The 18003-nt window shown below is 44.2% G+C and overlaps 1 protein-coding gene across 1 annotated transcript; it reads left to right on the forward strand.

Annotated features, from left to right (window-relative positions):
• Positions 1–377: 377 nt before the first annotated feature.
• On the forward strand, positions 378–17373 carry PEX6 (peroxisomal biogenesis factor 6). Its single transcript, XM_083605023.1, has 17 exons — positions 378–1289; positions 3099–3262; positions 4459–4542; positions 4968–5070; positions 5558–5694; positions 6326–6437; positions 7452–7660; positions 7947–8139; positions 8882–8958; positions 9851–9983; positions 11325–11530; positions 11614–11675; positions 11791–11899; positions 13423–13539; positions 14491–14568; positions 15740–15879; positions 16851–17373. Exons 1-17 carry the CDS (start codon positions 393–395, stop codon positions 16982–16984), a joined length of 2955 nt encoding a protein of 984 aa, XP_083461149.1. The 5' UTR covers positions 378–392; the 3' UTR covers positions 16985–17373.
• Positions 17374–18003: the final 630 nt, after the last annotated feature.

Genomic DNA, 18003 nt, shown 5'->3' on the forward strand with positions numbered 1-18003 from the left:
CTTGCAAACAGCCAAAGCCACTTGAGGAGGGTCTAGAGCAGCGCCTGTGGCTTAGGAAGAGGACATGACCTAGGTAGAACCCCTAAACCCCCTTTTCTTTGCATGGTGGCTGTGCTCTGCCTCCACGGTCGGGAGGCAGAAATGCTTCCGAGCGACAGCTGCTGGAAACCGCGGAAAGGGAAGAGCGCTCTTGTGCGTCCGCCGTGAGCCCACCCCTGCCAGCGGCGCCACTCTAACCGCTCGTATCTCTAGTTATCCGCACATCTACTTTCTCATTGGGCGTTTTCCAAACTCGGGCCGGAAGTGCCCGTGAAGGGGCATTCCTTCCTGCGCCTCTCTCTCTCTGTGGTCCTCCCGGGAAGCTTCCTCCCCGCCGCTCTGAGGGCCTCTCTATGGCGGTGGCGGTGCTGCGCAGCCTGGGCGACGCCGTCCCGCAGGACCTGCCCGCGGCCGCGGGGCTGCTGGTGGCCCCTGCCGACGGGCAATGGGCCTCGGTGGCGGCCGCGGCCTCGGCGGGCGGCCCTCTGGTGCTGGCCGTCCGCCCGGCGGGGTCTGAGGCGCAGCCGGTGCTGCTGTGCGCGGCACTGCTGGAGGCCGAGGCGGCCTCGGGGCCGGAGCTGTGGCTGGGCCGGGCCTTCCTGAGGCAGCTGGGCCTGGCGGCGGGGAGGCGCGTGCGGGTCTGGTCCGTGAGGAGGCCGCCGTTGCTAGGCTGGGTGTTGCTAGGGGCGGCGGGGCCGGGGCGGGCTCCGCGCCCCGCGGCCGCCTCGGGCTCCAGTGTCCTGGTGCGGCGCGGGGAGACGCTGCCGGGCTCGGGGCTGCTGGTGCTGGAAGCCCGGCCGGCCCTGCAAGGGCTGCTGGGCGCCGGCACCCGCTTGGCCGTGACTGAACTGAGGGGCGGCGGGGAGAGCCGGGACCGGAGCGGGGAGCCGCCGCCGCCGCTGGTATCTGCGTGGGCGCACGGCGGGGAGCGGCTGGTGAAGGCGGAGCGGGGCCACGCAGCCCTCTGGGGAGGTGAGGCCGGCGAGACCCTGTGGGTGACCCGCGGCGGCCTGCGCAGCCTGGGCCTTTTCCACGGGGAGTGGGTGTCCGTGTCGAGGCCGGAAGGCGGCTCCCGCCACTTGGCCACCGTGCGAGCCCTCGACCCCCGGTGGTACTTCTCCCTCGCTGAGGACAGGCGACGCCGAGCCGCCGAGGAGGACGCCTTTCCGCACGAGAGGGCGCTGCTCCCCGCCACCTTGGCCTTCAACCTGTCCTGCGACCCTCTGGAAGGGGCGCTCCTTAAAATCCAGGTGGGTGCCACCTGTGCGGAGTGAGGCGCCCAGCTGGGAAAACAGGTGCTGAGCGTGGGAAGCCGCCTGGCACCATTTAGGGTAGCTTTCAAACTACCACGGTTCTGGCTGCTGGGACTGGGAAGAAGAGAAGAAGAAGAGTTTGGATTTGATATCCCGCTTTATCACTACCCTAAGGAGTCTCAAAGCCGCTAACAATCTCCTTTCCCTTCCTCCCCCACAACAAACACTCTGTGAGGTGAGTGGGGCTGAGAGACTTCAGAGAAGTGTGACTAGCCCAAGGTCACCAAGCAGCTGAGTGCGACTCCCAGATGTTTCAGCAGGCAAAGCTACTGGCTACAGACTTTTTACCAAACGTATGCCCACCTCACATATCTGGGAACTGAATGCAAGACCTCCTGTCTGGAGGGAGAATAATGCCCGTAAATCTGGCCAATGCCACCCCCCACCCCCGCAAGGGTAAAGTTATCTTATCCCCTTTGGTGTGGCTTGTTTGGTATGTGGAAATTGGACTAGTAGCACGATGGGGCTTGTCTGCAATAGAGTTGTGGTTATATAAGGGGAAAGTGTGGTTGCATACCTTTGTGTCAAATGCCATAGAGCAAGAAGAGGTAGTTGCCACATCAGGATTACAGCAGTAGTGTAGTTCTATAGCATCTGTAAAGAGTCTTTAGTTATCTTTGGAGCCTAGCCTATATTGTAAAGGATGTGCTTAGCAGAAAGACTCCTTAAAGCATAGCATGCTAACTTATAAGCTAGTTAGGGCTCAGTAGGGTCTTAGCTTCAATATTGGGGTGGGTTGAGGGAAGCTGCAGGTCTTTGCACTGTTGTTAACAGCCATGAGGATTAAAAGTAAAAGGCAAGATCATGAGTTTGTCATGACAGCATGCACAGGTTGTTGTGAAGATGTCGTGGTGGACTTTGATTCTGCAATTAGAGATGAACTGAGAGTCTCTAAAGTGGAAGTTTGGGAACTTCAGAAGTGCAGCATGGGGAGGATCTCTATCTGTATACAATTTAAAAAAATCTTGTGTGATTATGCCAGTGTATAGACCCAAAGGTAACAGGCGTGTGACTGCTTGGGTAAAGTTAGTTCTGTATTCAGGATTGCGTAACAAACCCTCATCTTTATCTTCTTTCCACTTTTATGAACATCATAGAGCTTTATCTTGCATTTAGAGATGGTGTTTCCCCTTCAGATACATCATTCCTTTCTTACTTGATTTATGCATTGAAAATTTCACCCTTAACTCCAGGCTGGAATGCTTCTGGAAAAACTACCACCCCCTAGTTGTATATTCAGAATTACCAACAGAGATTGGAGCTCCTGTTCCATACGCAGATATGTACTGAATGAATGAAAACATCTGCCACTGAGTTAGTCTAGTGTCAAAGAAGCAATCTTGCTGTGTGGCACCTTAAAAAATTAACCAACTTATTGTGGTACAAGCTTTCCTAGACTGGAGTAAACTAATCACATGTATTAAACATTATCAGGAAACTGGCAGGTATAGATACTCAGATTTGTAAGGCAGAGGGTGAAAATGTAGGCAGTGAAGTTAGCGGGGAATGAAATGGAACAATTACAGACTGTAACAATGATGTTAAAGCGGGGATAATGAAATTAAAAGGTTTAAAACACCTTTGTGACTGGAAAATTGGGTTTTTGCTAACCTATTATGGGATGGGAAAAATTAGGCCTGGTACTCAAAGGTTACTGCAGTTAAAAAGATTGTTCTGTCCTAATCTTCTAGTTGTTAATTTTGTGTAGTGGAATTAAAATGGAATAGGGTTGTTTGTCCTCCGTAGAGATATGGGGAAGCTGCTGGTGCGCAGGAGTTAAAAGGAAGTCGGTCCTTGCTATCTGTGCCACCCTTTGCCAAGGAGCTACACATAGAGATTGTGTCCTCACCAGCCTACAGCATCACAGGAGTATATGACCAAATTCTCTACCAACACTTTCAAACTCCCAGGTTAGCGTTTCAGTAAAGACAATAACTTAACCTCTGCACCCCTCTTTATGAGATCAAGGGATAATCTTGTTACTGTGCTTCTTATTTACTGCATGAGCACACAATTAGCAGGACATGGGCTTGTTGCCCATGTGTCACATTTGAGAAGCTTGCTTAGGCATTTTAAACATTTATAAGTGGACAAGTAAAATATTGATTCTGGAAATTTTTAGAATACCTGTTTTAAATCAGTGAAATATATTGGTTGTGCCAGCTGAGAGAACTCTTAAAAACTTTTGCAGTAGCATTGTGATCTTAAGCCTGTGGGGTCTGTATGCCAAGTACATTTCTCAGTCATTTCACAGAATCATAGAATTGTAGAGTTGGAAGGGATCTAGTCCAACCTCCTCAACTTTCCTTTCTTATTCAGTGGCTAGTGGTGCTAATCACAGCTGAGAGTTGTGATCCAAGATCTGCACTGAACGCAGGTTAATGCAAAGGAACTCATAGAACATATTTCCAGTGAAAATTAAGCAAGCTCAGAATCTGATCTCTTTTAAACATGCTTTATAGACACCCTCTTTAGAGGAATGGCCTTGGGAGAATGAAATGTGATGTTGGGCTAAATTATCAGCTATTTGTTCAATGTTAATTTTAGTTTTCTTTATTCAATGAATCTAATGAAATTTTATAGTTTTATTGTAATATTTTACTGATTTTTTTAATGTATTATTTTATTGTGAATTGGTTTGTAAGACAATTGTCCCAAAAAGCAGTATAGATGTCTTTATAAACAAAAATAATATAAGTAACAAATGCTATCTTAAGGTTACATCCCCCCAGTATGTTTCATCCCCCCTCACTTTTTCTGTATGCTTTGTAACAAATTGATTTAAATATGATTTTAACAGGCAAGTTATATATTACTGTGTTTATGCAGAAAGGTTTCTCCTTCTGGTGATTCCTTTTTCACACCAAATGCTGGCAGTACAGTGAAGAGGCCTGTTTTTGAGGCGTACAAGTTCATTCAGCACTTTCTGTTCAGGACAAAAATTAAAATTGCTAGTTAGACCACATATCTGCTGCAGGATATTACACACTTGAAATATTTCTGATGGCCTCCCTTGCTTCTTTTCAGACCATTGCATTGTCACACAGTTTTTTCTCCCTTCCATTAGTTGAATAACACTTGTATCACCATGACTGTTTTGTTGCAGGCTAGTCCAGGAGGAAGATATTCTGTGTATTCCAACAGTCGGGCATCCTGAGTTCTTAGAAGGAAATTCAGATAAGTTCTCTAGGTATGTTTTCCATTTTGTTAAAGCTAACTGTTCTGTCATTTTGCAGTTATCAATCTGCTTACTAAAAAATTTGATTGAGGTAGTCTCTATTGGTTTGGGTTAAATGCCTAGGGAGAGCTGCCCTGGAAAATCAGAAGCTTGTTTACCCTAGATTGATGGTACCATTATTATAGTCTTGCAGATTGTGGCTTTATACCTAAGGAAGTCCTGTGATGTTAGGGGCTGTTCTTTAATTTCAGGAAATGGTAAATGCTGATGTTTTGGGAGAAAAATAGCAATTGAGGAAAAAATCCATAGAACTACCTAAAGCTTGTGCTTTTCCAAAGTATATTTTTTCATAGAAATACTCCAGTTATTTTCTGTTGATTCCTCCTTTAACCAATGCATTTGGTACTGGAATTTTAGCCTATTTGCTCTTCATTCAGATGGCCAGACCTCTACTTCAAGGTAAAAAAGATAGTAGCAGCAGATGAAAAAGAGCAGAGCCTGGGGTACCTGGCTGACACCCAGAACACGTCTTTATTTCTGGTAAGGTATAAAAAGTGTTTTAGGTAAATAGCATATTCTAGTGCTGACATTAGAGCTCTTGAGTATAATAAATATAAAAATATAAATAATGATTGGGGCATTACATACAAAATTCAGAGAGAGATGTAATGTTGAAGTGGAACACATTTCTCCCAACTTTTGAACACCTCTTTGTTTTTCTTAGCTGCAAAACAGAAAAAAAAATTCTCTTCTATTAAAATGTGGTAGGACTTCCAGGGACCTGATCAGTCATTTAAATAGCTACCTTTGCTCTAAAGCAGTGATGGCCAAACTTGGCCCTTCAGCTATTTTGGGACTACAGTTCCCATAATCCCTGACCACTGGTCCTGTTAACTAGGGATGATGGGAGTTGTAGTCCCACAACAGCTGGAGGGCCAAGTTTGGCCATCACTGCTCTAAAGGGTATTTGAGTGATTTGAGAAGACATATTCATATCAGGTAATTTTCAGTTCCCTTTTTTTTGTAGGTTGGTTCAACAAACAGTGCTGTCCCATCTTTCCCATCTCAATATGCTCATGGGTTTTGGAATAGTTTATCTCCTGCTGGACTCTGCAACATAGTGAAACAGCTTTGTGATATTCTTGGGCCACACTTACACAGTAGGTAAGTCAGCTGACTCGACCTAATTCTACCACATAATACATTGCTGCAGATAGCTTTCAGGGCTGGGTCTGTGCTGCATGTAGCTGTTGCCATTTACTGATAGATTTTGGGAATTCTGCATTATTACTTTAGCTATGGGGTGGTAGGATTTTTCTGGTTCTGGACCGTGCCACATTTAAGTGTTGTTCATTCAAGGTGCTCCTGTGACAGTGGGGCCTGAAATCAATTTCTCATTGAACCTTTGGGCCCTCACATTGTGAGTTTATAACAACAACAACAAGAATTCTTTTTACAACAACAACAACAAATTAATTATTTTTATTATTTATACCCTACCCAACTAGCTGGGTTTCCCCAGCCACTCTGGGCGGCTTACAGCATATATTAAAACATAATAAAGCATCAGACATTAAAAACTTCCCAATACAAGGCTGCCTTCAGATGTCTTCTAAAAGTTGTATAGTTCTTTATCTCCTTGACATCTGGAAGGTGTTCCACAAAGAGGGTGCCACTACTGAGAAGGCCCTCTGCCCGGTTTCCCGTTTGTTTATGTGGTTGTGCTGCAGACTCCCTCCTTTGCTTTCTTCTTTTGTAATACTAATTAATGAAGTTGCTGGTTTTTGTGTTCTAGGGGGACTCTATTAAATGGAGCTGGAAGCATTCTTCTTTCAGGACCCAGTGGTGTGGGGAAACTGACAGCTGTCAGAGCTGCCTGTAGCCGCCTCAATCTCCATTTGGTCAAGGTAGTTTGCCTGAGCCTTCCATTTGATTTTTTATGTCATTTAACATCTGGAAATTGGCCTTGAAAGAGTACAGTGCTACTTACAAATAGCAATGTTCTCTTTTTGCTTTTGTGAGCCCAAATTGCCACTTGGGCAGAGTGGAGAAAAGTGGTTTCTCTGTAGAGAACTTCTGGCATTGCATATTCCTTCTTCACCCTACATCTATCCTCTTTCCCTCTTAGCTGAGGGTGAATTGTATTTGTCTCTTGCCCCTTGCAACTTGGGCATCTTACCTGAATGCAGAGTGCTGCTGCTGGTGGGAGTGCTTACAAGGAATAATAGGGGTTTTATAATTTCCTTATAAAGGATACTTCTTTCTAAATTCATGCATCTCTGAAATAAGAGGCAGTTTTGGACTTCTGGGTCTTCTTCCGAAACTCCCACCTTCAGAGGATCAGGATATGTTTATCCACCAGTTGATGACACCGCACTGTAGCTCTGTGCTGCTTCCACTGCTTTTTGTTCCCTATTAAGGCATTTTTTATCAAGTATTCCATTTATTTGAATTCTTGCTTTAGCATAGTGAAAACAACAGCACACTGTCTCTATAGCCCTATAAAATTGAAATTACCCCTATCTGTAATATTGTTCTTCAACTGCTGGGTTGTATCAGTTGAGAGGCCACCAAATTGTGTTTGTCTCTACTGTTTGTGGAAGTTATATACCAATCATAAGAAAGCAACAATCTGAAAGTAGCAAGACAGGAGGAAGCCTGATGCAGGTTTTCTTTCCCATATAGGATAGTCTGCACTTGCTAAAATTCTCCCATCCTCACACCTGTTAAAGATGTCTACAGGAAAATGGTGGGCATGTATAGTTGTAAAAGAGGTTATTGTATGGTTGTAGGTTAAAAATGTGTCCAAGGAATAAACCAGTCTAGATCAGCAGAATCTGCAGCCATTTCCCCTGCATGTATTCTTCAAATATTTTTGCAATGCAGTCCTCAACATATCTTTGTCCCCTGGCTTCTTGTAGGTGGATTGTGTTAGTTTGTGTGGTGACACCAGTGGATCCACAGAAGCAAAACTGCATGCTGCGTTCTCACAGGCTGAGGTCTATAGCCCTTGTGTCCTGCTAATGAAAGATATAGAGCTGCTGGGAAGAGATCGTGATGGACTTGGGGAGGACTCCCGAGTAATTCTTGCATTACGGCACCTTCTCCTGGACAGAGAGGCAAGTACTAGGTATGGATCGTCACACTAGGATTTTCTGGTGTTTTGTTTCTGAAGGATGGCTATCACTATGGTGTGCCTGTTTCTACAAACAGTAGTTCTTCTCTGACTGTGTGATACTGAAATTTTGGATCACTGCTCTAAAAAACACGGTGTGTTATCAATATAGGGTGGGGCCTTCTTTATATTCTAACTGCGATTTTCACATAAGCACTTAAGAAGAGCCCTGCTGGATCCAGCATTGTGTTCTCAACCCTGGCTGAAGTATTCATGGCTCATCTGTGTGTTTTCTCACTAGTTATCCTGTCCTGGTAGTAGGAACAACGACCAGGCTTGGGAATGTCCCTACGGACTTGCAGACGGCTTTCCTTCATGACCTGAAAATCGAAGCACCGTCTGAGGAGCAGAGGAAGGCCATTCTAAGCATGCTGACAGAGGGCTTGCCTTTGGGAAAAGAAGTGAGCCTGACCAAGCTAGCCCGGCAAAGCGCGGTGAGTTGCATCCCAAACGGCAGGACAGCCTAGTCGATGTTACAAGGGGAGCTTAGTTGCCACAGGGTGTGATTCCTTCTTGTGCTGAAGGATCACCTTGCAGTAGGAAAGACCAACCAGGCCATTGGTCCCTTTTAGCCCAGTGTTGTCTGTCTGGCAGCAGCTCTCTATGGTTCCAGACCAGGGCCTCTCCCTGCCCTAGCTAGAGACATTGGGGATTGAACCCTTATGCAAAGCCAATGCTCTGCCACTGAGCTGCAGCCCTTCCCAGGAACTGCGTCTTTTTTATCCAAGCAGCATGACCCAAATAGGAATGCAGAGTGCTGGATCTCACTACTTTAGGCCCCAAGTCAGAATCCCTGGAAAAGTCTTATCAAAAAGAATTATCTACAGTATGTAAACTGGGAATGTGGTCAAGCTCATGTAGCTAATGGAGTTCAGTTGAGTTGAGTTCTGGCCTATTTATAGCCAGTATTACACAAATATAGGTATCTTGGTTGCCTTCACTAGGAGGGCTTGGAGGCCCTTGCAAACCAGTATAAACCCTTCAGTAGCATTCTCCATTACTTCAGTGGTGTGCTCACATAGCTTGAGGGAATGGGTACAGGAGGATTTCCCCAGATTTTTCTGTATAGAGAATTAAACCTCTTCATCCTTATCCTTAAGGGGTCTTATTTCAGAATGCTTTCTCTGCTTGCCTTGGGAATTGCTCCACTACTAGCATCTTGTTCCATGTTTGCAGGGCTTTGTTCTGGGAGACTTCTGCACTTTGCTCTCCCACAGCAGCCGCGCAGCCTGTGCAAGGATCCAGAATTCAAGGTACTGGAGGAGACTTTTTGGTGATTTGTAAGCCTTCAGGTGATCGCTGCAAATGTTTTATACATTTTGGAAGATGAAATTTAGGTTTCCTAACTGTGGATGGGATAAGGGAGGCATGCCAGTTTGTGACCTGAAGTGCCAGGAGTCAGGAGGGAATAGCACAAGGAGCAAGTACAAAGAGTCCACCCTCTCCAGTATGCTTGTGTCCTTGGGGTGGTGGCTTAGTAAAATGACTGAAAAGATTTGTTTTTGGAAACCTACTGTGGCAGCATTTGATAAAGCCCCAGTGACTCTAAGACTTTTTGGTGAAAGTATGCTGGGATAGAGAATCCTCACCCCACAGGAACCTTCTATTTTTCTGTTTTTGCACTGTTTCTCTTCCCTTCTTCCAACCATAGTTCCTTCGCCTACTGCCGCTTTGGAGCAATTTCTCAGCCTAAATAGGGCAACTTAATTCTTTTTCACTATACTATCCCTGATGGTATCTGAGCCAGTCAGATTGGGCTGCAAGGCAATGTCAGTGAAGGGGAAATGAAGCTACTTTGCTCTCGCTCTTAAGGCCTGATTGAGCCTTAGTCATCAAAGCTCATCTGAGAGCAGTATAGTGTAGAGTGATAACATCCTGCTCAGATGCACATTTGACTTTGTGCCTGATTTCTCAGTGATTATTTCATTTCTGCAGTACAGCAGAACCTGATTGTCAAGGTTCTCAAACACCTTTGTGGTGCAGCTGGTTGGTGTGCCCTGCAAATGATCAAAATTGAGGGCACCTGTCTTTGGCACATCAGCACCTAGCTCAGCCCTGTAATTTGGAGACCTGTGGTCCAATTAACTTTTTATTATTATCAAAATTGCAGAAAACAGTTTGCTGTTTCTGTTTCCACTTTGCCAGCTTCCTGGGGGGACTGAGTGAGGAGGAAGAGCATGATTTTTGTGCTGCAGGCTTCCCTCTTCTAGCAGAAGATTTTGGTGTTGCACTGGATAAGCTGCATGATGCTCATTCGCAAGCAATAGGAGCTCCAAAGGTATGACTAATGAGAAGCTTGATTTTTAAAAACCCACAAACCACCCTCTGAGTTCTCATGCAACTCTCTGCTACAATTAAGTGGAGAATGTCATCATCGCGTCTTGCTCCAATGACTAAACCATACTAACTAGATAGCTCAGTGCTTACGCGATCTTTCACAAATTTTATTCATAAGATTTCAGTCATAATCACAATCGAGGGTGTACATTAGTTTAAAATCAATAGAATATCCAGTCATAAATGTTAAAAACATTATAAAGAAGTAGGGAGGGAGCAATGCTTATCAAAGCTTAGACAAAATAAATTTGTAGTAATCTGTAAATTTTCCAATGTAAAAAACCCAAAACTTCTCTCCTTTCACTAACAATTGCAGGGCCAAATTGAGTCGCCCCCCAGTAGGAAATTCCAGAGAGATGGTGTCTAAAATGTTGGTGTCCTTGGGAAGGAACATTACCACTAGTAGTAGTACTATTAACTGGGGAAAGCTGTGTAATCATGCAGATCTTACTATATTAAAATACAGCAATCTTCTGCTTCCTTTTTGGACAGGGGTTGTGGAACACATTAATTGGTATTCAACCTTGAACCACTTTAAGGCTCAAGGAAATCCACATAATCCCATTTTTCATTCTGATATTGTTGGAGCTAATGAATGGGCAACATAAATGAGTCTTGCAAGCCCTCATAACTGAGAAAATCTAATTCTACAACACTGGAAAGGCAGCTCTCTGCCAACAGTTGCACTGTGGACTTGGAACCTTACTGTGTTTTTGATCTTTGAACATGCAACAGTTTGAACATAGACAACAGTTTCCAGATATAGACAAGGACATTTGGTCCATGTACACTGAAATCTATTTTTTGTGATTGAGTCCGTTGTAAAGTAGCAACTTTATGAGCCAGAAAGTGTTTGAAAAATTCCAATCAGAACTGTAAGCCTCCCTCTCCCTCTTCATCCTTTACCTATGATTTGGTGTTATATAAATGAATTAATAATGCATTGTCAATACATGAAATAAGCAGCAGGGCTTCACCTTTTGATATTAAGGTGTAAGTGAGTACGTAAGGGAGAAGAGCTACTAAAGGTAGCTAAAGTGCAGTTAAGGGTGCAACATGGATGATTCCAGATGAGACCAGTCTTCACTTGCCCCTTGGAGCAGGAGGAGGATGCTGTGAGAGCGGTGGCAGTCGCTGGATGGTGCAGAGGGGAGTGTTGTGGTCTCAAAGGGTTTATGGGACTGTATCTTGAGAGCACCGTAAAAAGAAAAAAGTGCAAGTCTTGGTTTATGAAAAGGGTTGTAGACTTGGCAAGAGGTGCAAGGTTGTCCTGTCGCCGCAGATACCTTCTGTCTTCTGGCAAGATGTTGGTGGGCTCCAGGAAGTGAAGAAGGAGATCTTGGACACCATTCAGCTTCCTCTAGAACACCCAGAGCTACTATCTTTAGGTCTTCGCCGCTCTGGTCTTCTGCTCTATGGCCCTCCCGGAACAGGGAAAACGTTGCTAGCAAAAGCTGTGGCAACTGAATGCACCATGACTTTCCTCAGGTGGGCATTGTGGCAGAAAGGGATAAGGGGAGCCTTGGGGCGCAGAGCTCGGGATAACCAGCCCTGTCTTTTCTCTTTCTCAGTGTGAAGGGCCCAGAGCTCATCAACATGTACGTTGGGCAGAGTGAAGAGAATGTGCGTGAAGGTTAGTGTGGAGCTCCAACGTGCAGCAGAGGAATGCATTATGTATGCTGCTGGCTTTAGCGCGACTCTGCAAGATGCACATTAATTTCTTTCCCTCCCTCTCTCTCTCTCATCAGTGTTTGCTAGAGCCAGGGCAGCTGCTCCCTGCATTATCTTTTTTGATGAACTTGATTCCTTGGCACCCAATCGTGGGCGGAGTGGAGACTCCGGTGGTGTAATGGACCGGTGAGTGCCACGTGTCAGCTGCTGTTAAGGAATGCTGAAGCATAAGCATCCTGCTGTGGCAAACTCTGTGCAAACTCTTGATTTTTTTTTTCTTTATCCATGCTTGGCATAATGATCCAGGCAGGCCGGAGGTATCTGGATGTGTTCCATAAAACCTGGACTCCCACTGTCAAATGTATAAACACTATAAAGGCTGGGGTGCCCCACTCCCTGATGGCAAACAGGTTGTCTTTGGTCCCTGAACCTTAGCTTTGATGATCCTATTTTTTTCTGCATTGGGGCTTAGTTCTAGAAGATAGAAAAGGTGAAAATAAATTTTATCGAAAATCTTAATATCCCACCTTTCTATGTGGGGCATTCAAGGCAGCCGCTAATGTTAATGCAGCAATCTTTTTGTATTTTGATGTAATAGAACAAAAAGCAGATCCTGTAACCAAGGTTAACTTCAACAAAATGTCTCTCTCTCTCTATATATATATATAAAGCACTAGCAAAATATGACTTCATCTCTGGATCCCAGCTAAAAACTGCCTTCACAGGCATATCAACTGCCCTGGGTATTTGATGCCTAATACCTGCCTAGGCATTTGGTGCTTCAAAGCTTGCACTAGCTGCCCTTATGCCATTGGGCCAAGTTTTTATATTCATATGGAAGGCCCGCAACAACTGGTGTCTAGGATACCATGAGCACCACCTGATTCCTTCTATCCCTGCCCAGTCTGTCCCCATGACTTAGATGCATGGCTCATACCTGCCAGGTGTTCAGTATTGTGGGCCCATTTCTGTCAAAACTCACTCCCGGCTGAGATCAGATAGATTTCCTCCCAGATGAACTTCCGGCAATTGGTGTAGACCTTTTTTATATCTGCTTGCATTTAAGTTTTCTTATTTTTAATGGTTAATTTAAACTGATTTTATCTTTTTATATCTTTTGCAACCTTATTGTAGACCACTTAGAGACTATGGTGTTAAGCAGTATATAACACAAAATAATAAAAATATCCAGTACAGCTATAGCACTAACCAAATGTTGGTTTGTTCTGTCACGTGAAGCAGAATATAACTCGGTGCTTGAACGAGAAGAATACGGCAGTGGTCAGATGAGAAATTTGTAAAGCAGGGTGAATCTTTAAGATTCCTAGAATCGATGTCTGCCTCTTGTGAGAAGCAGGACCTTACAGTTCTAGAGAAATATAGGAAGATTGGATTTTGCCAGTCTTCCAAGACGCGATGCTCTTGCTGTGAGAAGAAAAGTTCTATTTTTGATTCTTACTTCGCTCTGCAAAGTTAGTGACTTGCTTGTACATCCCCTTTGCCCTACCTTGTCTGTTAAGAACTGTTTCGTTCAAGGCAAGTAGTTTTTCTCTCAGTGGTATATAGCAACTAGTACAGTAATACTTTTGAGCTTAGCTTGGTCATACCTATCTGATGTGTATGTACTGTTTGGAGTAATGAGTTGACTTGCTCAATGGCTGCACTAGGATTTGTGGCATTTAAAAATGTTTTCTTTTTCCCCTTGGTAGAGTGGTCTCTCAGCTACTAGCAGAACTTGATGGACTTCATTCTTCTCGAGATGTCTTCGTTATTGGAGCTACAAACAGACCTGATCTTCTAGATTCAGCATTGCTCCGGCCAGGCAGGTATGATTCTCACTATTATTGGTTTTACACACACACACACACACACACACACACACACACACACACAGCACATGTATATACGTGGCACTTTACAAAGAACAGGTATAACAGATCCCTGGCTCTTAAAATCTAAAATATAGACAGGGAAACAAAAGATGTGATTACTTCATTTGTATGAACCGTCACTTAGTTACAGTAGAGACAAGGACAAAGTTAGATTAGTGTAGTATCCTAACTCCCCACTCCCTCACTTGTTCCATGTATTTTAAAGCAAGCTAAGATGTAAAGCACTAAGAGAGGTTCCCTGCCCCTTCTGTTCTGTTTGTGTTGCATTTTTGGCAGACCAATCCTCTGTCCAAAGTGAGGTCTTGAAGTGCTTTCCCATGAAAAATAACAAGACAATTTGTTGCTTCTCCCTTGCCTGTTTGGTGCTGGATGCATTCATTTGCTCTAATTTAGCGCAATAGTTTTCAAAGGTTTTCCCCCCCGTAGACCACTTGAAAATTGCTGGAGGTCTTGGCAGACAACTTAATAAAATTTGCTAACGTTTTAAAGTACCAACATCATTCTAAAAACAGGTGGAAATCATGGGACACGGCAGGCTACCAAAAAGGGCCCCTTTAACTTCTATGGAAAATGAATAAGACTTCCCCTGTGGGCCCTAGGCAAGTGCCACAGTCAAAATAGCCCCCATCTTCATTGTAGAAGGTATCAGTTATGCACAGAGCCAGGTGCAGGCTTTCTTGAAGGTTGCACTTTTTTCTTCTCATTTCTTTGCACACTGTGAGTGGAGCTACTTGGAAAATGTTTGCTATATTGAATTAAAAGCTCCACAGCCTAACAATAGAAGTCTGTTCTCAGATCTTCTTGGGGTTGTGTGTGTTTTCTGAATAGCATGTATGTATGTTGGACAACTGCACTTTGTCTCTTTATTGTCTGTTTCCCTGACAGATTTGATAAATTGGTCTATGTGGGTATAAATGAAGACCGAGACTCTCAGCTGCAAGTACTAAATGCTATCACCAGAAAGTGAGTGCCTACCATAAAATAAAAGTAGTGACAAAGCGAAAGCCCTGTGATTCCCAATATTTCATGGCCTTAGTATTCCTTGTATATAGCTGTTCACTCCGCAGGGGAAGAGAAGTCTGTGCAAAGTGGTACCTCCACTCCTACAAGCAGCTAAGTACAACTGCAACTTGCTGGTTTGCATTCAGAAGATCTTTCACATCATGGGCTGCAAAATTGTGAATAAGTGCTGTCCTTGTGCAGTCCCTTCTACTCTTGAGCACGGAGCTTATTTGATTTGGTTTTAAGCAAACCAATTTACTGTAACAAATGCATGAAGGATAAGGCTATGTTCTACCCGCACTGTTGGAAGCATCATGCCTCTGCATACCAGTTGCTGGGAATTAAAAGATTCTGTGTTTAGGTCCTGATCTGCAGGCTTTTCATAGGCATCTAGGTGGCCATTGTGAGAATGGGATGGGCCTTTGGCTTGATCCGGCAGGGTTGTCTTATACTCTTTATGGAGTGGTGAAAACAGCTGAACTGCAGTATAAGTTAAAACTGGATTAACAGCCTCTGCTGATTTGGGCTTGATAGCTTAGCCCACTGCATCAGCACCTCCTTTTGCTGCTTTTGTTAAAAGAAAAGTAGAGCAGACAACCTTGCACTATGAAGTTTTTGATCTTAGAAAGCTGTGAATGTTAAATTGGCTGCAAATCTTCCCAAGAGAGGTGTGTGCTATTGTGAGACCGATAATTCTCATTTGGTGTTTGCCACATTAGGCCTGGATAGCTCAGTTGGCTAGAGCATGGTGCTGATAATGCTAAGGTTGCAGGTTTGAACCCCGTTTGGGACAGCTGCATGATCCTGAATTGCAGGGAGTCAGACTAGATCAGGATTTCCCAAACTTGGCTCTCTAGTTGTTTTTGGACCACAGTTCCCATTATCCCTGACCACTGGTCCTGCTAGCTAGGGATGATGGGAGTTGCAGTCCAAAAACTGCTAGAGATCCGAGTTTGGGAAACCCTGAACTAGATGATCCTCGGAGTGCCTTCCAACTCTACATTTCTATGATCACACTCATTTGAACCTGGGATTTAGGGTTATTCCTTTCTGTCCACAGCTCTCAGACGGGCTGCAGTCTAACAACAATATTTCTTTGATACTAAGCCTTGGATATATTCTTCCTTGGTAGGTTTAAGCTGGATCCTTCCGTCAGTCTCCTTGGTATCCTTGACAAGTGTCCCGTACAGCTAACGGGAGCAGACATATATGCACTCTGCTCAGATGCCATGATGTCTGCTATCAAAAGAAAAGTGGCGTGGATAGAGGAAGGTAAGGAACTGGCATAGCTCAGCTAGATTCAAATCTACTAAGAAAAATGCACAGCAGGCAGTTAAGACAGGATGATGGACAGGCTCTGGAAAGAGAAAAATGTTCTTCATGGGCCATTGTTTCTTTGAAGCTAATTCCGTGAACAAGGTAACTGAACTCTTTACTGTGTCCATCCATCTCCAGTGATGGGATAGAAAGGCAGAATACAAATATTTTAAATAAACGTTTGATCAAGTGTTTGGCAAAACTATTACTGCTTTACGTCCTTCTGTTTGGACTTGCATATCAATAAGCAAAGATCAGTTCTAAATAGTGGAGGAGAAAATCAGATTGGTCTCAAGCCTCTGAGACACTTGGCAGACGGGGGGGGGTGTAACTGAGAGGAATTAGCAGGCATTAACTGGAAGGGTAAAATATTCCTTTGTTCTTGGGCTCCTTTTATGGGAATGATATATAGAAAAGCTCCTTTTTTCTGGCCTCGGTGTAATTTCAGACCTGAGGGTGGAATATATTATTACCCCTGTAATATGTCTCTCAGAATTTTCTGTATTGCTGCTACCTGTGCCACCCTTGGGTCTGTTCTTGAGGCATTCTTTGGAAAATAGGTTGAGTTACTTGTGGGGGTCTAATTGTCCTAACTGGATTGAACTGAACTGACTTTGCATGAGGTGGGAACCTGTTAAACGCATATCTATGAGAGACTAGCATAAGCGGGTCTTGATTCAGCTGTTAGGATTCTGTCGTTTGGTAAAACGTTGTGGAAATGAGATGTTGTCCAGTGCAAAGAATCAGTGCACTGTGAATACTCTTAGGGAAAGTTTTGCACTTTGGAGCACTATTCATAGTTGTCCGAGTTTCTCTTTGCACTTGTAGAAGTTTTTGCATACCCAGGAACAGTTTGTGGGTGTGCAGCATCTGACATGTCTAAAATGAGTAACTTTTTTGGCAACTATTTCACTCTTTTTCTCCAGGGCTAGACACAGAAACCTCAGACCTAACTCTAACCATGGAGGACTTTGTACAAGCTGCAACAAGGCTGCAGCCGTCTGTTTCCGAACCAGAACTGCTTAGATACAAACTAATCCAGCAGAGATTTGCTGCTTGATAAGGATCCAGCAGGACCAGAAAGAAAGGGATACATATGGTTGGAACTGTATAATTCCATGGAATCTGGAAGAAATTTTTGATGTGTTGTTGTCGGTTCTGCTGGAGAAGTGAAAACAGTGGATTCCAATGGCCAGGTGAGTGAGAAAAACTGAAAATGGGATCTAGGCATGGAACTGAGACTATTGGCTGCTTAGCTGGGTAAGAACTCTCTCAAGCTAATCCTCAGGAGTTCTCAGCGCCCTTGCTTATATATGAGAAGTTCAGGTTTCTTGAACACCCAGTGGAAAACCTTTGGATGCTAACAACCTGGGCCCATGAATATTTGGGTGGCGGTGCAGTGCCTGTGTCTAAGAATGGATAAATAAAAATCCTGTTTCTTTGCCAGAATGACGTAAATGCTCTTTAGTGCTTTTTATGGACTAAGATTTTCGGAGGGAGAAAAAGAAAACCATCAAAGCAGAGCAGAGCTCGCCTTCCTTCCTGTAGGGCACTCTGATGCTTAATGCAATCACATATTTAATTAAGTGTTTTGTAGAGCTGGTCTTGTCCCCATGCTGGCTCCTTCACCATTTTGCCAAGTTTATGTAATCTGCCAGCATAATATAATCTCATTGGTGTTTACAATTGTAGCAATAAGGTAAAATATTCCCATTTTTTATTGTTGGGGGGGGGGGGGAGAAGAGAGACTGATACCTTTGTCCTCTTTGGCTTGCTGGACTTAACCTACCACTTCTGCATTTGCCAGGGGAGGGGATTCAGCTCCCTGTTTTCCAGCTATGGAGCAAGGCAGCTCAGGCTGGCAGCCTAAAGTCTTGTGTAAAACTGCAGCAAAGTGTCCACAAACTTTTATTGCATGCCACAAGAACTCAAAAAAAGCAGTTTTTATCATTCTTTTGAATTTCTGTCTGGCTGCTCATGTGATTAAACAAGCAATTGCATTCTGAACTAACAAAGATTTCCAGACAGTTTCCCCCCACATACAACACACTGTAATCAGTCATCCAGCCCTGAGGTTAC

This window comes from Podarcis filfolensis, assembly GCF_964270895.1.
Source record: "Podarcis filfolensis genome assembly, chromosome: 3".
Taxonomy (NCBI): domain Eukaryota; kingdom Metazoa; phylum Chordata; class Lepidosauria; order Squamata; family Lacertidae; genus Podarcis; species Podarcis filfolensis.